Raw genomic sequence first — 26,501 nt, forward strand, 5'->3', positions numbered from 1 at the left:
CATAATCGAGCTGAAAAACGGATAAGAGGAATTGCGGGAAAACAGGCTCTGGCGGAACATTGTGATAAGATCTCTCGGAGTATCCAAACCTTTGTCAAGTTTTTTCTTGGTCATCCAACTCAGCCTCACGATTACCCAGCTTCTCCAAACGCTGAAGAAATCAAGGCCCAATACTGGGTGGAAAGAAGGACGGCTGAAATCAAGAAGCAACTCAATCGATTACGCCTCACGTTGAAGGCTAAGACTCCGGCAGAGATAGAATACTTTGTCTCTCAGGCAGAGAAATAAATACGGAAGAACATCAAGTCGCCCCCCTTTACTCCTGCTCTCTCAAAAGGCCAACATAAGGGCCTAGCCATCAGCTCTCAAACCAAGGCCGATGTGGAGAGGACTCTTGCGTTGGCCGGTATCTCAAGACTCACTTTCGACTGGGATACCCATCTTGGTGCGGATTCGCCTTGGAACTCCACTGTGGTTGAGGTTTTGGCAACCAAATCTATTGAGTGGATCCGTCGATCAATGCCCTTAACCGATCAGCAGGCTTCACAGGCCCAAGCAATAATCCAACGATGGTTCCATACTAAATGCCGCGAAATTCGCGAGTCCAGAAACATAAGCGGTGACGATTACAAGAAATTGAAGGATCAAAAAGCCACGAGGGCACAATACCAACGATGGAGGAAGAAAGTCCGTACATCCTTTCTACTTCTCCTGTCTATCTGTAACTCATTCTGACAAAATATGTAAATATATATTTCCGTGTGTTAAAGATACGAGAGAACAGGTGCAAGATGCTTGGTCAAGTCCTAAAAGAGAATATACTACTGGCGCACGTTGTTGAAAACAAGGACTGTGGCTCCGATATTGAAGATGGCGATCAGAACACATTACCGTTAACCGTTTCCCCGAATTGGCGTAGCAGCCATCTCACCTCTGTTGTTCACTGTCTCGACAAAATGGTACAGGCACAGGCAGATCACCACAAGACTATTGCCACTAATCAGAAGATCTATGGCCGCTCCGCAACTCGAATCAAGAATTTCAAAGGCGTCAAGGGGGTCCCCAGAGATTTGCCGCGTGATTGCTATGCCGATGCTTGGTGGCAACTCCTGAGTCCTTTTGAGCAACAAACCATCTCCAAGGTCGAAAAAATGGGGCTGCCAGAGATTACCAAGAATCTCCAAACATACTGTTTCACCACCGCCACATCCACTGGTCAACAATCCGCTTCTCAACTCCCAACTCGTAACAACAACAAACGGAGGTTAGAAGATGAATCTGGAAATGTTGGTCCAAGTTTAGCTCCCGGAGAGGGTTCGGCCACGGCTGCCGGAGGGAGGATGAATGTTGATTAGCTTTATTTTATCATCTCACCCATTTCCATATCAATTTGCCTGTTGAAACGCTTATCATTGAGGGATGCTCCAGCTGCTGTGTTGTTTTCGAGATTACTTGGTAACTAAGTATTTTGTATCCATGGGGCCAGCTGTTTGTCACCTACACATGAAAAATATATACGGCATTGATTAATGCTGAGATGTCCCTCTCATGTACGCGCGTACATAGGGGGGGGGCTCATCCTGCCAGAAGCTATCATGATTTGAGATAACCTGATATATACTCAGTCAATTCGGTACAACTGCGGGACCGGAAGTGAGTCTGATGTCCACTCTAATGTACGCGCGTACATGAGTTTGCACCAACTTCAGAAATCCTTGAAGTTCACTTGTGCATGGGACCTCACCTGACTTATCCAAATGTCTCTGCCAGTTGCCCATAATCCTGTAATTAAGATCATTGCTCCAGATCTGGGCAGTTCCATGAATAATCTGAGTAACAGTCTAATGAAGTTATTTGAACATTACAGCTGTCCTGATCACTTCATCATGCGCATGACTGTTGACTGCAAAACGTCTCCTACCAAAACCATGAATTGGCACATCACAAACTTTACACATTACAGCCTGAGGAATCTATTGTCTAAGTCAAAACCATGCTTAGTCTGGTTTTGGTTATACCAAATAGATCCGTCAGCAAATCTAATCACAAAGGTGGATTGTGGGTGGACAAAGGCTGAGTGAAAAAATTTTACACAAGGGGATCATTCTGGAATGAAATCCTCAATATATAAGTGGCTCCTCCTCCTCTGCACTTTCACCTCATTCCTCCCCCATCATCGCATCATTTATTTTTGTGACCCCCCCACATCCTCAAAAACCATTGGCGAAATAACTACTGCTCTCAATTCATATTAACATGGCAGAGCCAGAGTCCAGAATTGCCCCTCAGCTTCCTCAGGAATCAACATCTCTGCAACCACCCCTCCCATCAGATGCTCCGACTCCACCACCAAGTAAGTCAATAGACTTATCCTCATGATCACCCCCCAGGCTGTTTCTCACTTTACCCATATCCCCCTAGGTCAGCAGGTGCTTGAAGCAAACTTTCCAGTCAAGATGTTACCAGCACCCACTTTTGAGGAGTTTGCAATTAGCAAAAGTGATCCCGGCGGCCCTCTTCCATTGAATCCTACCGAACCGATCCTCGATAATGAAATCCAGCAAATTACAGCGGAGGAATTTGGACAAACGATCCAAGCTGCTGAGCAAGCAGCCAAAGGGCTGAGAAATCTCAAGCTTCCCCGTAGTTGGAAACACCTAGTTGATGTCCTCGCTAATTCCATTACCAGCACGAAACGCAGTGAGTTCAAGTTTTCCCAGATTGCCCTCCCCATCCGGATGTTGCCTTCTCTTTTGACTGAAGCTCTTGCAAAGCCTGGGAGGAAACAGGCGAGATTCCGGACGATGAAGCCATCAAAATTGAATCAATCAAACCAAGCTCCACATCACCTCGAACATCAACTGGAGCAACTTCGAGCAAGCCCCCCAAGAAACGAGCCAAAAAAGGTGCCTCTGGTCGGCCAGCCGACTTGTTGGAAAAGAATACCAAGACTCCAACAAACAGTAACGATTCCAATCCAGCAGCTCTCTCAAACAAATCAGACACATCTCAGCTTACCATCCCAAAACATGCCCCTACCGAGAATCCAAACATTAACACCCCAATGGGTGCACAAGCAGCTCTTGCCACCATCAGAGACTTGGAACCGCACCACTCTCCGGATACCCCTGATAATGCTGTGCAGGCTTCACCAACTCTACCTGCCGACTCTCAAGTTGGACCTGTAGCTTGCGACTCAGTGGTTGGAAATCCAGAACATCATATCCCGCCCGAATCCTCTCCATCAGCTGCGACTGAGACCAACAACGCGAAAGCTGGGGTCTCCAACACTAATCTAGCCGCTCCGGTGGAGCCACCTGCACACAGAACAACAACGGCCCCTCAACCATCCCCAACCAACCAAGTTCTGCAACCTTCCCAAAGTATCCCAGAAACCCATTCTGGTCAAGCAAATCCAACCCCAAGTGGCCCATCCAACCCAAACCCTTCCGATCCCTCTTCTCAGGTTGTTGTTTGCCCGCTGACAATCCTCAAGTCTGTCGATGTGCGAATTAAAGTTGTTCATATTCACCAAGATTTCGAGGGATCCAAACCATCTTGGCAAAGGTACCAAACCACCTGGGCTTCCCTCACGTCTCTGGTTCAATTTTGTGTACAGTCCATGCACGCTTCGACTCCTTCAAACCCTGAATTCCAATTCCAACGCACGGCATGCTCATACGCATCATGGATTAAAACAATCAGCTCCCTGGGTAAGTGTTCTTTTCTTTTTTCTACATTTGTGTCTCCAAACACAGTGTAACTAACTGTTAGGTTGTTTCTCCCATGTATCTAGCGGACAGCTTCTTGTCACCATCCACCAATGAACAGTGGTACTGTCCCGACATCATTGATTTCCCCTTGCTTGCCACATTTGGAAACAAGGACAAATCCATCCCGCCGCAATCCTACATCTCTACTGCTGCAAAGACACCCCATCCCAAATCAACTCTAGTCCGGTTCCTTTATCGACTTGCGCACCCTACCGAAACCTCCATCTCAGAGTGGGCAAAGCTTGTTGCCACTTCTGTGGAGATCATGGCCGATAGTCTGTACAAGCCACCCTTCCCCACAACCCAGCAGAGCAACGATCAAATCATTCAAGGCGTACAAGTACTTCAATACATCGAGGCCATCAAAAACCACCCCTCCAGCTTTGAGTCTGCCGAAGAAAATCCTACCTCAGATGCTCCAGCCCCCCAGCAATCTCATTCTTTCGATGTTCTCCATGATTTCTTAAACCTCATTCTTGATGTTCTCTCAGCATATGTCATCTTCCAAACTCATGCACTCAGCGAGCCCCCACAGACAGAGGTGCACAAGAAAACCAATAAGCGGAACCGCAGTGCCACCCACAAATCATCTGATGCTCTCACTCAGACGAACCAAGAATCATCAGAATTGATCCAGCTTCGAGATGAATCAACTCGCAAACTACAGTCCTACCAGCGTCGTCAAAACTACCAGCCCTTGATATTTTTCCTCCTCGGTGGTGTTCGTGGTCTTTTTCTAGCATCCAAGAACCACCGCAACGCCGTTGTCTCTGATTGCATGGAATTCACCCAGGTAATCTCAGTAATTAAACAACACTCAAGTTCAACTCATACGCCCGAAGAACCCATCTGGAAAAACCTCTCAGCATACATTGTTAAGATATTCTCCCCTGTCTTCCGCCTGCCGAACAGAATCTCCCACATGGAAAAGACCCCAACCCGACATGAGATTGCTCAGGCCATTACTCTTGATTTTCTCAGTCATTGGGCAGAATGCCAGCCCACTTCACCTTTCCTTATTCCCCATGCTTCCCGTCATATAGAAGACAGTTGATTTTTTAAACTTGTACATATACATCAGTACATACGCTGAAGTTTATTGCTGTCTGGCCTCTTCTCACTCAAACTGTTCTTCTCGTCTTTTATTCCCTTTGTGATTTGGTCTTTTATATCTCAAATTCAGCTTCCCAGATACCAAGCCTGTACTAGTCAACTGTTGTTCCTAGCCACAATTGTTTATAAGTAATTCATCTTGCCCTGATGCGCTTAAGATTAAAAATTGCCATCGTTCTGCTGATTTCTGAAATGAAGTCTCTCCAATGCTCTCCCTTACATCTGTTTGTGCGTTTTGCAAACCGTGGAATGTGTAACACTTCCAAACACCAAGCAGATTCTTGCCTCAGACAATGGGTATTCATCAACGAAACCTCAGTGACCATAGTAGTCTTCCTTCCATGCATCACTTGCGGTTTCTAGTCATTGGCGCATGGGATATCTTTTCATTTGATAACGGTTTTAATTCATTTCTCCTTTAGGACATAAGTTATATATATGTAGTAATCTTTGAGAAAAATCAAACTAAATGCCAATCGTCACGTTTGGCGGCGGTGAAATTTCTTGGTGGATTTTCTTCGTATAGTGCATGGTGCCTTCCAATCCTTTGCTTCGAGTTTGTATCTCTTTTTTGGATCACTCCTCAAGCCGTATCGAGTTACCTCTGATCGAGAAAGTTTAACTATACACTCAACCTAATATGATATACACCCAGACCACGAGTCAGTGCTTATTGTTAGAGTCAATCTTGATTATATGGAGTATCACATACACCAACAGAAACAAATCCGTAGCGGACACTGGGAACTCGAGCTGCGTTGCCACTAAATCTAATACAATCTCCGTGTTTGAGGTCTTGAAAGTTTTTGAGCGCCTCGGAATTGAGTGAACACAAATTGATTTGACCTGAGTGGGACTGCGCAGGAACAAGGTCAGAAATTTGATGGGGCACACTCAAGCAAATGTTCATGGGCATTTTAGAGAACTGCTATATTTAGTGTTCAGTCTAGAGGTAAATCCCATACCTGCTTGATGGTATTATCCACAATTTCAAGATGAGAGACCCTCTCGTGAATCGGATGCCAGTGGACCTGCACAACTCGAGCCATACCAAAGACCTGGGCATTTTCGTATTGATATAGGTCGGGGAGTTCTCCATGGTGAATATACCAATTAAGGTTCTCTACAGTAATTGTTGGTTGGTTGGATACAGGACACAATGATAATTTTCCACATAGGAAGATCTGGCTGAGAGTATTGTCGAAGATTGCAGGAATATCAGGATCATGAAATTTGAGCACAACATGATATTCTTGATACCCAGTAAATGATGGGGGAAGATTAAATGATGCAATAGGGGTCCCAAGGTGTATTTCATCTCCAACTCGTTGTATACTACGTGTATTTGCAAGAAGTAAATTGGCAGCAATCTCAATCATTATGATTGTCTAATAGTTTGGAAATACGGCAGGCTGAGTTATGACTGGCAATCGAGGAATTCTAGGGAGGGGTGGGACAAGAAGAGGCACCTAGCATTCAATCCCGCCTTTTAATGGCGATACTCATCTATCCCAAAGTGTTGGAGGGCAAGCAACTTTTGTTTTGGCCTTCCACCCACAAAGGCAAATGACTTGTTCCCTTTCCTTCCCTGCATTATCTCATCTCAGGAATAAAGGATTTTATGTATCAATTTTGAAATGTACAAGTCAATGTGCCTCTTTGTTCTACTGTGTTAATTGGTGCAATTTGAAAATTGCTACAAAGTGTGTTCTCCACGGTAGGCATTTTGGTTTGGATTTGTTTGTCTTTATGTGTAAGATATCCTTTGTCAGGCCTTCCTGTTAACCGTTTTATTTGGATAATACATAACATATTTGTGTGATTAACCTTTGTGATAGTTTCTTGCATACGTACAATGCAGTGTTGACTGCCATGTACGCGCGTACATGATTGTGACCCATTTCACGAAATCCCTTCCACCACCAAAATATCCATGTGCACGACGGACTGCAAAGTCTATTTCTACAATGTGTAATACATAAAAACAACAATACCACCACCCATGCCCCCAAGGTCTTCTCCACCCAATTACCCAAAGGCTAACGTAACAAGAAAACTCTTTCTTGGAACCTCACAAGGGAATCCTCAATTTGGAAGTTCCATCATAGAAATCTGCCTCATTTTCTGACGAGGACTTCATTCCTCTTGTGTAAAGCATGTTTTCTGGCAAGGAAAACTGGACAACATTGTAAATGGTAACTTACTGCTTGTAATCCAATTGTCCTCAAATGAGAAAATGTTTGCAGATAAAAAATTCCCCAGCATACCAGGCAAGACAAGAAAACTTGTAATTGAGTAACATCTGCATAACAACCAATGGCAACCAGCACAAATTGAATCTTCTTAGTAGCGGTTGTGTGAGTCTAATCTAAAACGCCAATTTGGTCTCTCCCAGAGGTTGTGATTATGCCCTGTATTCCTGGGTAGTTCGTTTATATCAAAGACCTGTTGGAAGATTACTGCAGTCAGTTTCCGGAGGGCTCAATCAAAATCTCTAATGATTCCCGCTCAGCTAGCCTTAAATTTTACACACACCTGGATAGTTAATAAGCTGGTACAATCCCCTGGAACAATTGATCCCTTCATCTCGATCTGATCTCCCACCCTGAACCTGGCCAGGTTAAGGTTATTCAGTTGTGGATCACCTACCAGACGCATTGGCGTGGGCTGATTGGCCATGAAATATGCAAAAGGATCAACAGTTGGTTTCCCGCACACATAGCTTAGAGTAGGGAAATGACAAACATTCAATTCGCTGGCATCTACAGCAATCAGAAATCCATGATCTGATTTGTTCCCACCGGGCGAAAAGTCACTTGTGATTGCCACTCTGCCCCCCACATGCATTCTCTCCGTTGCATCCGGTTGCCCCAGGTGGATACATAGCAATCCAGAATGCGGAATCCAATTGCCGTTGTCGGATGTAATAGTTGGGAATGGTATATTTTGTGTAAGGATCAGAGTTCCTGAAAGCAGAATTTGTGTGGTGGATGGCAGAATAACTTCTGGTCTGGGTGTATTACAGAGATTTATATTATAACGTCTCATTTGTTGTGGGTAAATTCTAGCTTGGGAGTTACGTGAGAAGATGACACTATTAAAACTAATCATATCACCATGACTGCTTCGTGGGGTATTTGTGTCTAAGAAGCAATTTGCAAAAATTTTCATCATTGTGTGTATAATTCGTTGTAGGTGAATATCAGGAAACAAAGGACTGGCTGCCAAGAAATTCCTTTTATGGTTGTGCTGGCATGGTGATATACATCAGGGCCTTCCAGTTTTTGGGTAGTACATCAAATTTATCTTGGCAGCAGAAATAGCTGATATTACACCTGAGTCATCTTCGGAGTCATTATTCTGTTTTACCACTTGAAGATATCCCACCGCCGGAGCTTAATCCTACCATTCTCCGCCCCTATGATTGCTGCCCGTTTAATCATCACACATAATTAGATCAGAAGATCATTCAGAGTTGGATCTTGTTTGAATCTCCATACAAACTTGACTTCCCTGCCAGTGCATCTTTCGATGTCCACCATCATGTACGCACGTACATGATGGGGATGCTTCTTGTTTCCTCTATCTCCAGTTATGTAAAGAATCATGCATGCGCAGACTGAATCATGGGAATACATATGCCCACATGATACAACCTCAGTTCCAGAGGGGAAATAGAATTTCGTACAACTCACTTGAATACAGATTTCATTTCTGCCTTCGCTTGCCCGTACATGACAATGTACTGAGCAAATTGTTTCCTTGCATGTGCCTCCCTGCTATTGAATCTGTTATATAAACATTTCATTTCATAGATATGTATGTAGTCTATTCAAGTGAATTCTAACTTTGTGATCCTTTCAGCGTGATTTCATAGCCAGCAAACTCTGAACAATTGATACACTATACTTTCCAAGATTCGTCACATCAGGCAAATTTTGTATTTGCATGTTCCTCGTGAGAGAGATGTCAAAAAATCACCTCACATGTTTAAGTTCTCAACATGATTTTGTCTGGGTCTGTTTGGGTCCAGATCGGACCTCACCATCATATCCCCTGCTCAAATTGACGTGTACCCAAATAGCAAATCACAGTTGATTACTCAACATGCTGCCTGATATTCATAACGTCATCCAGTTCCCACTTCCCATTCGTTCATTCAAAGGCTTTTCATGTCATTTAGATGTACAAAGCCTCATATGAGGATCCTAACCATCTAGATTCCGAAATTTCTACTCAACTGGACCACATCTCCCTGATCTCCCACTGGCATCTTTCTGATGAACTGTTGCGAAATATTCATGAGGCAAGGGCTTGTTTTGTCATTTTATCATTGAGGACCGTTGAGTACTACATATATGTATTTCCAGTCTGATGTGCTGTTTTATTTTCAATTGGTAGGGTTTTTTGATCTTCTTGTCTGCTCGCTCGCTCTTTGAATTCGTTGCTTACAGCATCACTCTCCCACCGCGCGCCCCTCATTTCAAATGCTTGATCTAGACCCGCTGCTCCTTCCGGTGAGTGCCTCGCACCTGTTTGTACCTCAGCTAACGAACGATCCGAACCTCGTTTTTGAATGTGAGTGTTGCTCTCTAGAGCAAAGACCTCATTCTTCTGTAATCTTCTCCTGGAATCGCTCAACAACCCCTGCCTGCAGTTTTCAGAACCTCTACAACTTGCCTATCAACCCTGATCACTCGTCTGCATCTGTTGTTCAACCCCCACCTCAATCGTTTCATTGCGCAAGCGCTCATCCACCCATCAACCCAGGAGTATCCTGTATCATCCATGGAGCTAACGGATATTGGTTTCAGCAAAGATCGATCAGGAGCGGGCGTAAGAACACCTTTCCCTTCATCTATCCTACAGCGTTGATTCGATAACAGCGCTGATATCCTCTTAAATGACCCATTCTGATTGTTTGCTCCAGGAGAACGATTCGGCTCTTGAACAGGACAGTTCCCCTGCAAGCCCACCTCGGTTTCCTGGAGCTTTTGCACTTTGGGATCAACCCCATCGCCCGATTCCACTTATTTCGGCCTGCCAATCTGTAACAGGTGCAATCAATGCCCCAGCTCCTCTCTTAGTCCACTTTACCGATTGGTGGTCACATCATCCCCTTGTGTACTCCTATCCCACCCGCCAGAGAATCATGTCGACTTCCTTTCCCCTACAGCCCCCATTTCCTCGGACGAGAAGCGGCTCAACGGTGTACTTCCCCCTCATCGATCCCCCAACCATCTTTTCCTTTGGCGGATCGTTCAATGGTGCCTTACAAGGCGATCTATACTCATTCAGCATTGATCCTGCCGTCTCAACACCAAACTTAACCGCAAAACTTGTCGCCACGCAAGGTCCCGCCCCAACTCCTCGATCTGAACCACTTTTAGCTGCAGCAGATGGTCATCTGTTCCTCTGGGGTGGCATGACAGAAGAACCAGGTCGTGCCGAGCAAGATACACGCATCTATTCCCTCTTGCTATCGACTAGTTCCTGGAGTCGATACACAGTCTCAGGACCCTTTCCAGCTGCGACGTTTGGATCAACAACAACGATATTTGAAGGATTCTTTTACGTTTACGCCGGGACTGACATGAATGGATTGGCTCACGATCGCCTTTGGCAAATTGACATCGACCATTGCAAGCTTGTCTCTCTTTCTGGCCTCTACATGATCTCAAAGCTGAGAGCGTCTTCTATTTCAATGTATATCTCTCCAGTGACCTCCAACTCGCTATGGGAGAATGTTTCATACCCCCGTAGCCCAGCAGCGCGAACAGGCCATTCGGCCATTGTATATGCTCGCTCATGGATCGTTTTTGGTGGTTCGAACGGCGAAAACGTTTTCAACGATATATGGACGTTCGATTTTGGTAAAAAGGAGTGGACATCTGTAGCTTGTTCGGGATCTCTTCCCCCTCCACGCCAACAGCACTCAGCACTTCGACTTGGCGAGAAAATGTTCGTTTTTGGCGGAGTAGATGGCCAAACTTCGAAACTGTGCGACATGTGGGCCTTGGACCTCCTGAGTGAGTATCTCTTCTGCTTATTGGTCCAATTGTGCCTTGCTTGCCCTGCACCTGAACACGAGCTTCTTTGTCATATGTAGGTTATGCTTGGTATGAGGTCGCTTGCGAAGGAGGTGCAGAAATGATGACTATTGGCCAACTCACAGCGGCGTGGGATGAAACGATTTACTTATTGGGTAGCAACACTACCACTGCCGGCCTGCCCCTTCGTCATTCGCTCTACCACACGCTTGACTGATCGAAAATAAGTTCATCATCCACACCATCCCGGGATTTCCAGCTAGTATTCGGGGATGTCTGCGAAACTGTTGTGGCGCTGCCACATGAACTGTACCCGACAAACGATCTACCGTGAGTTTTCCTCTGATAGATTCCCTCAATCCTCATGGCTCCCCAAGAATTGGTGTTTTGTAGAGTTAGTGCAGTAGGCGTGCATATCATCCGTACCACGGCTAATTCTACAAGGCACTGATTCTTGGGGAAGCCTTTGGACCAGGGAGGTTCTGGTGTTATGTACAAGTAGTGCGGTCGGCGTGCACATCAACCGTGCCACGGCTACTCCTATGTACACCACACCTCTTCTGCATTACCACCAAGCGGTGCTCAAGATTATTTGGACCGGCTATTCTCGTCGTATCTCCCTTCTTGTAGTGAATTGTGTAATGTTTTTTTGGCTGATATAAACTCTTCATTTGTTTATTCAGCCCAGGCAAACGCTCACGAATGGGCAAGGACGCTAAGCGATTTGCGCGAGAAAAGGCAAAAAGAGAAGCACCTGTTTGTATCCCCGGCCAGCACAACAACATACACCACCGTACCGTGCCACCTTCTCGTCAACACGATCCGTGCCCTGATGAAGTCATTACAACTGACCAAACAATCAGAGAACATTACGTATCCCTGACACATGGCGTTTGCATCGTTGCGCCGAACAACCTTCCTCCGTTCTGCATGGCAGCTTGGTATCCATTCGAAACAATGGCGGCCAGCGAGAAAAAAGGTTGGGAAAAATTTGTCCTTCACCTCCTTAGCCGAATCGACTATGTTTCCGAAATCAACACCAACGGGCCCCAAATTCGTGGATCTTTATGGGGCGATGGCTGGCGGAAATGTTCAAAGAACACTGAACACTTTGGACGGTTTTGCTCCGTGGAGTTTTTGCGGAAACAGATGAAGCTCCTGAAATTCGACCCAGAGGACCAGAAAGCCCGACTCCTTGAAGCTGGACAGTGGATCTCTGACAAATTGAGAAGCTTTGCGCCTGGCGTCCACGACTCGAATCAAAAGCTGCTCATCACTAATCAGTACCCTTCGATGAATCACACGGAGTATGGCGAACCCTATACATCGGCCGACTTCTCCTCTTTCCTGACCTTTACCATGTACAACTTTTACAATCATCCGCATACCGATAACGATGTGAACGACTGGACGCTTGTTGGTTGGATTCCGATCTTCAACCCAAAAAACTCGGATAATCCTCAGATCTTGGCCGATGAAATGTTTGACATGGAGGGGGGTCAGTTCTCCTTTCGTGATTTTCAAGTCTGTCTAGACTTGAACAAAACCCTTGGTGTTACACTGTGCGTATTCAGATCTCAAGACTACCGCCATCAAACTCTGCCTGGCTGTTCCCCTTCTGGAATGTATACCAGAATTGGATTTTCTGGTCAGATAAACAGGAGAATGGCTAATGCTATTACCGCTTATATCAATGGCTTATATAAAAAAGATTTAGACATTGGTGGCTTGCAGAATCAAATTGACAATGAAAACGCTCCTCCAAAGAAAAGAAATAAATAGTTGTTTTCCAAATCTTTTTACAATTAGTTTTAAATGAAATGTCATGATTTCCTCTTTTTTTTATGTTCCTTAATTTCCAAACTCTTCATCCAACCCATGTCTTGAAGTGATCTGTCTTCAATCCAATTCAAGTTTCCTTCTCAAATGTCCCAAACAGTGCTTTGATCCACATCAATTTGTGACAATGTATCTCATCAGTTGTGAAAGTCAATTTCTGACGAATGAATGGTTTGGATGAATGTGGAATATTAAGTTTTTGATGAAGAACCGGTCAAGTTTCTTTCTCAACAGAATCAATATACCACGCTGAAAATAGTCAAAGTGCTCATGCGGTGTGCTTAAACATTTGTGAAAGTAACTGAGATTAAGATTTCTGGTTCAAATTGACCAAACATATGTGCATTTATGTATGAGTTTTGTCACTTTCTTTCCTTTGGACAATTTGAAACATCACAAGCATTTCTCACTGCATTTTGTATTTGAGGATGAAATCATATATCACAAACCATTCCAACAACTCCCTCAATCCCTTGGCTTTATACTGCAATTGTAATCTGATAAACAATAAATCTTTGTGGAGATTAATTGGGCTTTATTTAAGCCATTCAGAGCTGTAATCAATTTAGACAAGGTGTTTTTAGCACTTGTTTCACTGTAGTTAATCCATGGATAATTCTATGCAAGAATGACTGTGTAACAACGTGAAAATGGAATTATCAAAAATTGGATCAATTCAACATGCCATGAACAACAGCTGGCATCATTGAAATTTAGTACTTCAGCAAGATAAGGTTATTTAGTTGTACATCAAAGCCACTAAGCATTAGCATTAACTATTATTTCTAGGTGCAAGTTGAATGGTTTGTTTGTGCTCAACTGCAAGAAACAACATATCCTTTTCAGAAACATTTGTCACTTCCCGCTGGTGCAATAAACAAATGGCCACAAATAATTCAATTATACTTACAGGAAACTGCTTTGATATGTTCCAGTTCATTTACAACTGATTTGAATTTGAGTTCTGGGTTATATTTCAAGATGAGTTATGGATGATTCCCAAATTAGTTTGAATTCAGTTATGAATTACTTATTGATACTGTCTGGAAGAGTTCAGGGTGAGCTGTGCATCAGTTCTGAATAATTTTCCCCTGTGACAAGAAGACTTTTGGGATGAGTTCCAGACCACTTATGGATGATCTTCCTCACTATATACATCACTGCTTAAGCTATATTTACTAAAGGCCTCCAGCACAGTTATGGAAAAAAATTCACGTAGGGCACTCCCTGGAGAGTGGGAACATATCTCCCCTGGTGTCCGCTTTTCTGGTTTCAGCTAGCTTCTGTTTCTTGGACTTCATCATCACTCCTTCTTCATTCTTCCTTTTATTTTCAACGTGTTTGAAGGCGGAGGGGTCCCTTTTTGTAGATTTTGGTTTGTTTGGCGCGCCTTTTGGACGTCCACGGGTGGCCTGAGCTTGTGTTGGTTCCTGGATCGTCACAAAGGTTCCAGAGCCTTCCAATAGGCTGTTGATAGCTTGTAACTGGGCCGCCATCTGCGCGGGATTCATCTGCAGGAGCCTTTCGCGGATCTGGTTGACTTGCTCTATTTGGGTGAGATCAGTGTTGGTGTCAAGAGCATGAATATCCTGGGGGGAATGAAAAGACTCCAGTTAGTAAGGGAATGGCGCAGGGGAGGTTGAAAATTGGAGGGAGGGGTGGCAGAGGGGTGATGGCAATGGCCAGACGAATGGGAGTTGTTCTTACAATTGAGGCTCCGCAGCTGGGTCATTTGGGAGTTGTTATCCTAATTTGCATGCCGCACGGACGGAAAATGGGAGTCGTTCCTGTCCCTGGGGCGCGCGGGGGTAAACGGGAGTCGTTGGAGAAAAATTGGAGTCGTCATAGCAAAAACGGGAGTTGTCCACAAAAAACGGCCATCCAAGGCTCCCCCACTTGACAAAAAGATAAAAAAAAACAGATCTTACCTTCATGTGCCACTGGACATGAAAATCCTTGGGGAGTATCTTCTCGCCATCCATTGCGCGCTACCAGAGTGTATGCTTACAAGGAATTCCCATCCGGTTTTTGTAACACCCATTGCAGCTGTGCCAATTCTCCAGGTCAACACTTGCTCTCAGATTATCCTGCGCCTTCCGGAGAGCAAAGTGGGTGATCCGGCCGTGACAGAGCAAGAAAATCTTCCCTATTGATCGAAGGCTTCTAATCTTCTCCTTGTGATGCGCCGCGGAGATTTCGTGGGATTGAGCTCCAAGTGCATTCGTGATTAACTTGATGACAGCGGCAAAAGAATTGTTGAGGCCCAGGAGATAAGATTTGATGAAAGCATGCGATGATTCAATTCAAGATGTTGTCCGATGGTCGAAATGAGGTATATCCTTTGTCCAAGTGTTAGCATACTTTTCCCACACCGGAAGCCATGTCTCAATCATGTAATCTCCAAAACCTTCGCTGTATTTCGCGCAAAACCGACTGAAGCTTGAATGGAAATCGCTGGACTAGTCATCTTGATTAAGTTGCTCCAGTGTTGAAGCATTTTGAACTCCTTCGCCTTGTTCTTGATGTGTTTCGTGCCATTGGAGACCAAGTTCTTCTGTATGTGCCAAGTGCAAAGCATGTGGGTCAAATCCAGAAGATTGGACTGGAGAGAGGAGATGAGAGCTTCTTCTTGGTCAGTCAGAACAACAGCAGGAAGGGGAATCTTTTTGGAGGTGAAAACTGTCAGGAGGGATTTGAGGGCCCAGTCGTAATAATCTTGTGTCTCTTTGGCAAGGAAGCAGAATGCCAAACTGAAAGACTTGCTGGCTCCAGTGACACCAGTGATGTGGAGGAGAGGCATCTGATACTTATTTGTCTTGTACGTACAGTCGAGGAAAGGGATCACATGGTACTGATGGAGAAGCTTAACAGAGAGGGAATGACAGAAAAAAAGGCCTTTGAGCTTGCCATATTTGTCAGCCTTTGTCATTTTCGTGAAATCAGTTCCAGCCAGAATTTCATTCAGGTGAATGATGGGACTGATTCCTTGCAACATCTCTTGTGCAGCCCGCTTTTGTGCCAAGTAAATCATATCAATTGTGGCCAAGATTGTCTCGTCAGGGTGCAGCTTCTTGAGGCATTCAAGTATTTGTGCCGGTTGCAATCCGGCCTCTCCAAGTCTTTTCATTTCTTCGTAGAGTGTCGCTGAGCTTACGGTGAACAGTGTGGGCAATGGCGGTGGTGGGGCGGTGATTATGAGTTGAGTTGGAGACTGTGAATTTCCAGTGGCCCTTCTTCTTCTGGTTGTATACGGCCGCGGCAAATGGACAGCCAATCAATCAAGATGATATATTTTCACGTTTGTTTTTTGCAGGATCACCTCCTCTGTATCATTTCAATGTGGATTTAATGTCAGTATGAGGGATTCCAATAGTAACAGAAGAATGAAAAAGAAGTGGGAAATAAAAGACCTGACACATTTAAAATGGACACTCTTTCCAGGAACAGAGTGTTTGACCAATATCCCATAGCCATGCGCACAAGCAAATTCTTAGATGGCCTCCTTAACTGATTCAACTTCGTTGTAAATTCCAGCTGGCGGCGCAGGAATGTTGTTGTAGATCATTCTTTCTCCTTCTCCATTTACTGAGTCATCATCATCCGGTTGATTCTTGTTCTCAAGTTCCATTTCTTCGAGCTCCTTCTCAGTTCTCTCTTCAGCAATTTTCTCAAGTATTTTTTCAATTTCTTCTGGGTTTTTTTCAGTTGGAACAGTTTCAGAGTTTGGATCATTGTTGGTATTATCTTCATCTAATTCTAACATTACTATACAATCTTCAATGGTTTTCTCTTCTCTAGCTAGCTCTACATATTCCTCAAGCGTCTTCTTCTCGTCTGGATTATCTAAGCTATAATCTTCAAGTTCTTCCTCATTTTCTTCATGGATTTGGTTTTCTTGTTTTTTTTTTGGTGATTTCTTGAGTAATTTGAAGGAGGAGTGGTTCTAGGGTGACATCTTGAAGGGCTTCAGTGGTCTGAATGCAGGCTTTGACGGCGGCAATGGCCTGGGAGTTGGCGGCTGCCGTTTGGGAGTTGGCGGCTGAATGGGAGTTGGCGGCTGCCGTTTGGGAGTCTGCGGCTGCCATTTGGGAGTCGGCGGCTGCCGTTTGGGAGTCGGCGGCTGCCGTTTGGGAGCCGGCGGCTGCCGTTTGGGAGTCGGCGGCTGCGGGAGGTTGGGAGTTGGCGGCTGCGGGAGGTTGGGAGTTGGCGGCTGCGGGAGGTTGGGAGTTGGCGGCTGCGGGAGGTTGGCAGTTGGCGGCTGTGGGAGGTTGGGAGTCGACGGGGTCACGGAAGCCGGCAGCGTAGGCGGGGGCTAGACCTTGAGCACCACTGGCTAGGACGGCTCCTTGGGGGTCTAGAATGGCCAGTCCTGGGGAGTCGGTGGCTGCGTGGGACCCAATGCCTGCGAGGGACTCTGGGGCTACCTCCTGGGCTGCAATTGCAAGGGAGTCGGTGTTGATGCCAGACCGGTTTGCGGGGCCTTTGGCGGCGGCTTGATCAGCAGCTGGATTGAGGGCAGCAACAAGGGTGTTGGGGGCTCAGTGCCTCCATTTTGGATGGGAGGGAGTCGGCAGGGGAGGGGGCTTACCTGGCCCTGCGGCTGGGGTTTCCTCGGCGTGCTTGCCAGCCACTGGGGGCTTGGTGTGCTCGCCAGGCACTGGGGCCTTGCCGTACTTGATGGCGGTGACAGGGGGCTCGGCGTGCTCGACGGCGGCGATAGGGGGCTCGGCGTGCTCGACGGCGGCGATGGGGGCTCGGCGTGCTCGATGGCGGCGACAGGGGCCAGGGAGTCCTGGTCCTGGACGGCGGCGGCGGCGGCTGGGTTAATCATTTTGTTTGATCGATTGGGCGGTTGGGGTGGACGGGTGGATGGTGATTGGGCGGTTGTGGTGTGTGTGTGTGTGATGGGTGGGGGGTTCAAAGGGGAGTCATCACGGCTCCCTGGGGGTTTCCAAGGCCCCTGCAGCCAGCTCCCAAATTAACGCAGGGGGCACTCGTTTTGGGTGAACAACTCCCAAACCCTCCAAGAAAAAAATATTAAAAATATCAATAAAAATTGGTAGGGAGGACTCCCAAAAAAGCCGTACCCAAAAAAAGGGTCTAGTTCGATCTCAAGTGCTGGTCAAAAAATATTCGCGCGGACGTTGTGGTGATCAATTCTGGAACTCGTGTCAAATTGTCCACGGAGCAATCAGCGCGGTGCACAGGCGGTGCGGAAACGGTGCGGAACGGAGCGGAGCGGAGCGCACAACTGAAGGCGGCGGCGCGCAGAGCTCGATGGCGGAACTGGACTCAGACTAAGCAGGCCAGCGCGGACTGGATAGCTGAGGTGGTGATTGGGGGAAGCCGTGGCAGCCAGAAGGGCGGCGTGTGGGATCCTGACATCATAGGCTAGACAGGGGCGTGGAAGCTAGAGAGAGGAGTTTGACGGCGGTCAAAGGCGAGTGGCGGAGGCGACAGGAGTTGGCGTGAGAGCAGAGCTTGGTGGATGACGTGCGTGTGTATAGCGCTTGGCGGATGACGAGTGTGCATGTGTGAATGGAGTTAGCGGATGGTGTGCGTGGGAGGCGGGCGGAGGATATCTTTTAGTTCTCTTCCTTTTTCTCTATAAAACCACAGTGCGGGAGGGAGCATTCATCATCATACTCCCCACAGACTCTCCTTTTTACGTTTTTTACTCTACTTTGCGGATTGTTGTGCTTCTTTTACTTTGCGTACGTTGCAGAGCGGAGTTTTTACGTTGCAGACTTGCTTTATGTGTTACGGTTGCGCTTTGCGGAGTTTTGTGCTGGCTTTACGGCTGTTGTCTTGAAATTGTTGCGGAGCTGTGGAGTGGAGTTTCTCCAGATCACCCGACTTTACCTGGGAATCATCTTGGAGCGGTGGGGTCCTGACATTTCTACGCAGTGACCACTTTTGTTCATCACAACGTATGGGAGTTGTTTTTCCAAGACCCAATTTTATGGTCTGTTCTAGGGAGAGGAAGATGGAGTCTGGGGGTTCTGGATCCAAGATGGTAGATTGCAGGATGAGGAAGAGGCTTGGATCTCCAGCCTCTCAAACCTTGAGTATGGTCCGTGACATGTACGTGTAGTCTATGTACATGTGAGTCTGTGCTGCAGAGTCCGCGCTACGGCTCATAACAATAGTATAGGCCCATTGTTGCCCACAAGATAAAGTAATTTGAACAAAAAAATTGGTTAAGCAGGATAATTATAATGTAAAAATCTAGCATTACAGATAACAGCAACAATGATGGTCCAAAAATTGGTATGTGACCGTTACACTACCATTACAGGTAGCATAACTACCCAGTGTTGGTTTCAGGAATATTACAAGTTTTTCAAATCTGATTTATTCACATAAACAAGGCTAATGATGAGTGACCAGTGATATGAATTGCTTGTAAATTATCTAATGGGAGGCAAAAGGTATGGCCAAAGAGTGCAGACTCTATACAAAATATGGTGGGGCTGAGTTGTGGTTGAGGAAATGGTCAACAACTGCCTCATCCTGCAATCTACCATATAGGATACTGAACCCCCAGAACCCCAGAACACCAGATCTCATCTTTCTCTCCATAGATCTGACCATAACAGGGGCCTTTAAGTTCAAGAACTGCTACAAAAAGGAAACAAGAGGCTGGTTTCCCCAAAAATGTTTAACATACAAATTCATCAATCTACATGCTGGTTTCTTCTGAACAGAAAGTTTACACGCATTCTTTGAACACTGGTCATATACATTGGAGTCTGCCAGGGTAATAGTGGAGTCTTTCTTATTGCCTCAAAACCCTTATTGCTGCCCTTTTGGAGGAAATTGCTATAAGCACGTGGTGTCCGAATCCTCTTTGCAATTTTTTGAAGCGCAAGCATATAACCTTTTTCATCCTCAAAGAGGTTATACCATTTGACTGGGTTTTTCTTCTTGTAGTGGTAACATATCATTTGAATCACTGATTTGGTCATTTCAATTTGGTACCTGGATACATGTTTGGAGGTTTCATGAGGTGATTTGTATTTTTTTTCAAAATCCTTGTTCTTGAGTGAAGAAAAAATCAAATTTGCAGTCACTGGTTCTTCTGCTTCTTGAGATCTAGGCTTGTTAAGAATTTCAAAAAGTTCATTTTGGATGTCCTTTTGCTCTTCCAGGTATTCCGTGTCTCCGGGGTGATAACCAAATGCTTCAAGTAATCTGGCATTGAACTCCCAGAGCGTGCTAACCAAGGATTCTACCCCTTCCAAATTAATTTCTGTGGATAAAAACTGCTTTAAGGATGGACTCAAGGACTTGTTTATTTTTGAATCAAATTGGTTTTGCGCTATTATGAGTGGCTCGGAGTCAGTTTCAAGTTCTTCTGCATTTCTCTCTTTGAGCAGTGTGAGGGTGGCCCATAGCTTATCATCCACATCAGCTGGGCTTCCAATAGCAAATGGTTCAATCCAATTATACATTTTATTACTCAGTGACCCGCGCATGGCCGATCTCAATCCTGCTTTCACAAGATCTTCAACTACTCCAAGGCTGTTTCTCCACGGGAGCAGGTTCAAGACATCTATGTATGGCTTTTGGGCATCGATCAATACGGGTACGCAGTTGTACGCCGGAGTCTGAAGTTTAGAAAGGTGGGCTAAGTAATAGCCTTCATGTTGAAACAGGAGATTCCACTTCTTCACGTTAGACGATTTATAGTAGTAAGCCAAGAGAGGTACGATTGCCTTGGTCATCTTGAGTTGGCTGTCAGATATTACCCCGATGAAAGTTGTTTCCCCATCCGTACGCGTCTTCGTTACTCTCTTTACCAACTTGTCTGACTCCTTGCAACACAGTACTTCATTGACATTGCTTACCACCTGCTCTAGAGGAAGCTCGGGGAATGCTATTTCGCTTCTTGTTATCGTCGCAGAATCTGCAAGCCGACTACGCTCTTCTTCAAGAAGCCATTCCTGCAATCGACCATGCTCTTCGATATAATATTCTATATTAGGCAAAGTCTTAAAGCTTTGAATCAATCTCAAGTTGATCAAGAACAGTAGATTGGCGAAGTTCAAGGCATTGAGCTTGATGTTACTGGTCGCATCCACTCTAGAACGTTCTCCTTGATGGTTAATTTTTTCTATTTCTGAAGCGAGCTCTGCAGCAAAGTTTGCAATTTTTGGTTGCTGGTTATACTTCCACTCCTGATGCCATTCAGCCATAGAGTAGGTTGCGCCTCCATAAATCCATCCCCATACTGCGTTGTCGTACCGTGCATAAAATAAGCGGCGCATATCCACTGCCGATATACTCTGCCGCAATCGACGAGTCACTTTTGAAGGGACTCCTTTCGGTGGGCTTTCTCGTTTGTTGGCTCTGGTTTTCGTTCCCTTTTTCCCAGTTAGATCTTCAGAAACTTTCCCCTTACCTTTGAGGTCTGTAAGCCCGGTCTCCTCTGGTATTTGCTTGCTTGATTTGATTTTCTTCTTTTGCCTAGTAAGGGCTTCAACGGCCTTTTCCTTGCCTTTAACCCTAGAAGTCTGCTTGTTACCGAGGGAGATTCCTGCCCGTGATTTAAAGATGGGTTTCGGACTGGTCTTCAGGTAAATCTCGGAAAGTGCCTTTTGGCGTGTGAGTAATTTTTTTATTTTGGGTTGCTTCCCTCTCACGTTAAGCCGTTCGGGAGAAAACGGGACCGTGGTTGCACGCGAAAACCTCTCGGAAGCTTGAAGGAAACAAAGTTCAATAAAATCAACACAATCAGACCATCTCAATTTTTATACAGGGACATCTATTCAATCAAAGCACGGCGAAAAGGATGGCATGGCAAGACTCACGAGGAGAAGCCTCTCGATTCTCATTGCCAATTACCGATTCTCTACCAACATCAGTCTTTGTTGCTGATGCAGCGGATGAAATCTGTTGCCTTTCCTGCGAGGCTCCGAGATGATCCAAATTCAAGCCCTGATCCTCAGTTACCTGAGGAACATGTTCTAAAGAGCTTTCCAAATTTTGTTAGTTGCCATACTGACTGTTTACTACTAGCTAGCTACCCGAAGATAGATAGAAAAATAAATAGAGGGAACCGTTCTGTGATACTAACGTGGATTCTCCCCATGGTATTTCTCGAGAGATAAACACCCAGCCACAGTTTTACCTGTCCCTTCTGGCTCAATAGACATGAACTTTGGCTTTTCGCGAGCGGCTGCTGTATAATCCGAAGATAAGGTCACACTTGACTGAGGTTCCCGGTCTGCAAGTTTAGGCCGCATGGGTTGTTAATTTTTGTGCAGAATATGGGTTAGGCAGCAAATTTGAGATAGCTGAGCCCCTATGAAACTCCAACAAGTAATGCCGTGTTACTAACTAGGGTCAACCACATGATCCTTCTGCCCAATTATCAAACTGCTCATAGTTTCAGTCGGTACCCTTTGCGATTCACTCGAGGTAAATTTTGTTTTTTTCCTAGCCGGTTGTCGATGATGATCCATAAGCAGACTGAGATTTAGCTGAGACTCAAGAACTGAAAAATTTAGTCGCTCTTGTTAGTTTTCATACTGAATAGGCACTACATGGCTTTGACCAACGGCATGTGCCCAAGGAAAAAAACCAGCATCAATACTGACATGGCCGTTTCCCATCTTCCTTCTGCGGAAATGTCGATCCAATCATAGTGTTAGCCGGCCTTTCTGGCTCACCGAATTGGGGTTGCTGGTCTTTTCCAAATGCTCCCAGATGATTCAGAGATAAGCTCAGATCTAGCTGGGGTTCAAAAACTAAAGAATTTCGCCGCTCTGGTTAGTTTTCTTATTAATCAAATTTTGGTGAAGTTCTGACACTTCTATATCCTCGGAAAGCCAACTTGAGCAATCATTTTGTGAGACTGACCTGGGACATTCCCATGGGTCTTTGGAGATATCCATTCAATGTCACCCATGTCTCCAGTGCCGATTCCTCGTGAAGTAAACATAACATTCTTTGGTTTCTCGCTCATTTCCGGATTTCTCAAAGTCAAGCTTAGATCTAGTTGACGTCGATAGTCTAAGAAATTTGGAGTTTTAAACCCATGTAATTAAAGCGAAACTCAGTTCTATCCACACCTCTAATTAATAGCATCTCCACTGGTGAAGTCCACAAATGTATGCATTTGATTTTGCTTACCGTCGTCGCTAGTATCCGGATAATAAAACCGACTCTCCTTCCGATTACCACTTCGCTGCTGGGATGGCTCATCCGGCAGAAAATTGAAAAAGTCGGGATTGTTCGAACTCCCTGCAATATATATTTTTGTGGTTTTACGTCTAATCCAATCAGTTACAAATAAGAATTCGAAGGCGTCCTATGTGCCAAACAAAACCACTCACCCAAGAAATCAATTTGCTTCTCTCGGGTGGTTGATGATGAGCCACGTTGGAAACTTCGGTCGAGTTGCAAGTTAGTACGCATGGGACCCAGCAGGCCGCGCTCTATATAAGTAAAAGAAAGCCTAAGCATACCTCGCATCTCGCATAGTAGTGAGAAAATTCTTAACAATCGCATTGGCAAGAAATTACAGGCGTCCAAAATGATTGTATGCGAGGAAAGTTAGACCTACGGTTTTCTAGCTCCGGCTCATGTGGACCACTTGGAGAGAGACTCAGATCCAGTCGAACTGATGTTTCTTGCGGGTGTTGGGCCGGTCTGTAGCTAGTCGAGCCTCAGTAAGCCAAGTGCGTATCACCTCTGAATAAGTATTGAGTTTACTCAACAAGTGCCATTGCTCATGATCAAAGAGATCCCCTGGCCCAGAACCCAAGATAGATCCTTGTGCGTAAGAAAGGAAGACGAGCGGGGTTCGCCAAAAGTTTTTCATGATGAATGATTCGTCAAGATTGAATGTCTGCGAGAAGTCGAAGCGTAGTTAGGGCGAAATTTTTCGAGGGATGGTGGGTGCTCGAGTTTAGGTACCCCGGGTAAATTTTGCTCTGTACTCAGATAAGGATGTCTGCAACTTATTTCTATGTAACACACTTGAAAGTCTTCTTCCCTGTGAGGTTTCAAATCATTACAGTAAAGCAGTGTCAAGATTTCATGAGATTACCAGGGGAAACGTTCGTGAACCATGCCCGGGACATCGTCATTCGTATTCCATTCCTGTGCACTTACATTTTCATGACCCTCATTTATAGGGGGTTTCCTGGGTCCTATGACATGTGGTTGAAAGTTGAACTGAATTAATCTCCACATGCACGAGCCCGACATATTTAAGCTTTATCCTGCTAGCTCATCACAATTCTTGTTTCAGGGGACCCGGCACGCCGAAGGCGCCTGGTGAAGTAGAGGGGCTTGTGAGTGCACCAGTCACCACAGTCCATCTCAACGTCCTGAGAATGGGGGTTGGAACTGTTCGGGATTTTCTCCTGCCTAGGGAGCAACGTCCTCGCGCAGTCGAGACAATGGATACGCCGATTGGTTTCTGGGGTTTGGGTTTTCCTAACGGTGGTGGAACGTACGTCTGGGAGGGTTGAGCAACATCACCCAACCAGGCCCTTCCATGAGTTCGATTGGCACACTGTCAACACCACAGCCCATCTCAAAGTCCTGACAATGGGGGGTGGGACCGTTGGATGAACGATTTGCTCCTGCCCAGGGAGCAACGTTCTTGCGCAGTCAAGACAATTGATACACCAATTGGTTTTGGGGGTTTGGGTTTTGCCAACGGTTGGGGAACACTCTGATGGAAGGGTTGAGGAACATTCCCCAACCAGGCACTTGCCTGATCCCTGTGAGCCTGAGTCTCTTATGTGACAACAGGAAACAAGGAAAAAGGAGGGGAACTGCTTGGATTTCTTGGGATAAAGAAATACAAACAGAGAGAGAGAGAGAGAGAGAGAGAGAGAAAGAGAAAAAGAGAAGATCAGGACTAGACTTTTAGTCTTTGATAAATGATCTGAGCTATTCTCAACCTGAAAAAGTTGGATGCCAGCTGTGAAAGGCCAAGAGAGTGCAACAGCCTCCACTCACAACAAAGAAACGTTGGTGGGATTCAGAAGTAGGGTTACTACTTTGCTCTGGTTTTATAGGTCTTAACCAGAGACAAAATTTTGATCTCAGATGATTGAAAGAGTTAAAGAAACAGATGAAACATTCAAGAGAAACAGAGTTTCACTCTGTATAAGCAAGGTTCAGTGAAACAGTTTACTTACTGTCAATATCCTAGGCGCCTGTGAGGGTAGGTATACTGGGAGCGTGGTAATCTCTTTTTTCAACCCTAGAGACATTAAGATTTCCTAAGGGTTTCAAATAAACTAAAATTAAATAATAAATATACCATTAATGAAGAAAGTTACAGAATCAAGAGAATATGAAGCACGCAAGAAAGTGCAGAAGTTCAGGAGCGCTCAGATTGCAAGAATATGAAGAGCGCGCCAGAAAGTGCAAGAGTTCAGGAGCACTCAAGATTGCACAGGAGAAAGAGAGAGCGTACAAAAACTAAGAAAGTGAGAAAAATGTAACACTTAAACACAGAGTAGAATATTACAAACAGACTGATATAAACAGAAACAAGACTTACAAATACTATTACACAAGCCAGCATGATGCCACTATCCTCAAAGAACTTGGCAAAGATCCACAAGAACCCAAGGATCTTAGTCACAACTATAGCTAGGGACCAAATTTGCCTCTCTCCCAGAGGAGAACCAGATCAATCCACAATCAAGCAATCCTTTAATTCCTTACCCTACTTAGTTACAGTACTATTGGCTTGCTGTTATTAGCGACTTAGTAGTAGTCTAACTTAGAAACACCACGGATGTTTGCTCAGCACTTGAGTGCAAGTGCCTTCACCCCTCTCTTTAGGAACCCTTTAAGATCTCTTTAAGGAATTGGCTCCAAGTGATGTGTAATTTTGTGCTGAATTTTTGCTGAAGTTATGCTGAATGTTTGTTGGAAAGGGTCTGATATCATATTGATACCAACTGCAACTTGACCGTATACATTACTTTAACTCTTTAAAAACATATGTACAACCACACAGCAAGGAATTGTCAACTGCTTGGCAGAAACAATAGTTTCTCATATTACTACTAAATAATATATTTTGATTAATCAATGGGTTATACCAGGGGAGCTTGCTCAGCACTTGCATGCAATTCCAATCATTCAATAATTTTTTTAACCTTTTAAACTTACTTCCCGAACTCTATCAGCAAGTTACACTCAATTTCCACTCAATTAACTTGTGGTCAATCCATGCTGAGTTAATGTTGAATCAATGCTGAATTTAGCTCAAGGCAAGTTTGAGATGGGTTTGATCTGGCTTGAGACTGAATTCTAAGGCTCTTGTGAGGATAAAAAAAACTTTTCCATGAGAAGATCTTGTCAACTTGAATTCCCAAATGTCCAGGAGATATTCCTCAACTTCTTGTGAAAGAGTGAAATTCACCCTTCTGAGATTTAGAAGATGCTCAAGATAAATCCTTGAAGCTTACAGAGAGTCATTTCATAAGAAATAAAGCTGTAGATAAACTTGATATGTGAGCTTGGAAAAGAGAAACTCTTTGTCAAAATTCCTGATTCATCTATTGTTTAAAATGAATTTCAATCTGAACACAAAGATTTGGTAGTAAATTTGAAAACGTTTTGATGTATTAAATACTAGAGGCTAAGGCGGCTGCGCCGCTGTAGGGTTTGAATCCACTCTCAATTGTACCCCTCTGTGTTTTTCTTGAAGTGTTATTTTTTAGAGCATCTCCAACGGAGCCGCTGT

The 26,501-nt window shown here is 45.0% G+C and overlaps 2 protein-coding genes across 2 annotated transcripts in view; both read right to left on the minus strand.

Annotated features, from left to right (window-relative positions):
• PtA15_4A423 (uncharacterized protein) overlaps window positions 1-22,023 on the minus strand; it is a gene marked incomplete at both ends in the record, with an annotated part of 59,211 nt that extends 37,188 nt beyond the window's left edge. Inside the window, 3 exons of the mRNA XM_053168305.1 lie at window positions 19,849-21,476; window positions 21,589-21,744; window positions 21,855-22,023. Of these exons, the coding sequence (XP_053019527.1) occupies window positions 19,849-21,476; window positions 21,589-21,744; window positions 21,855-22,023 (1,953 nt within the window). The remainder of the gene's footprint in view (window positions 1-19,848; window positions 21,477-21,588; window positions 21,745-21,854) is intronic.
• Window positions 22,024-22,216: 193 nt separating this feature from the next.
• Window positions 22,217-23,197, minus strand: PtA15_4A424 (uncharacterized protein; the record flags this gene model as incomplete). The annotated part of the gene is made up of 5 exons (XM_053168306.1): window positions 22,217-22,260; window positions 22,378-22,527; window positions 22,640-22,792; window positions 22,913-23,023; window positions 23,116-23,197. 5 exons carry the CDS (start codon window positions 23,195-23,197, stop codon window positions 22,217-22,219), a joined length of 540 nt encoding a protein of 179 aa, XP_053019528.1.
• Window positions 23,198-26,501: the final 3,304 nt, after the last annotated feature.

This window comes from Puccinia triticina, chromosome 4A, assembly GCF_026914185.1.
Source record: "Puccinia triticina chromosome 4A, complete sequence".
NCBI lineage: Eukaryota > Fungi > Basidiomycota > Pucciniomycetes > Pucciniales > Pucciniaceae > Puccinia > Puccinia triticina.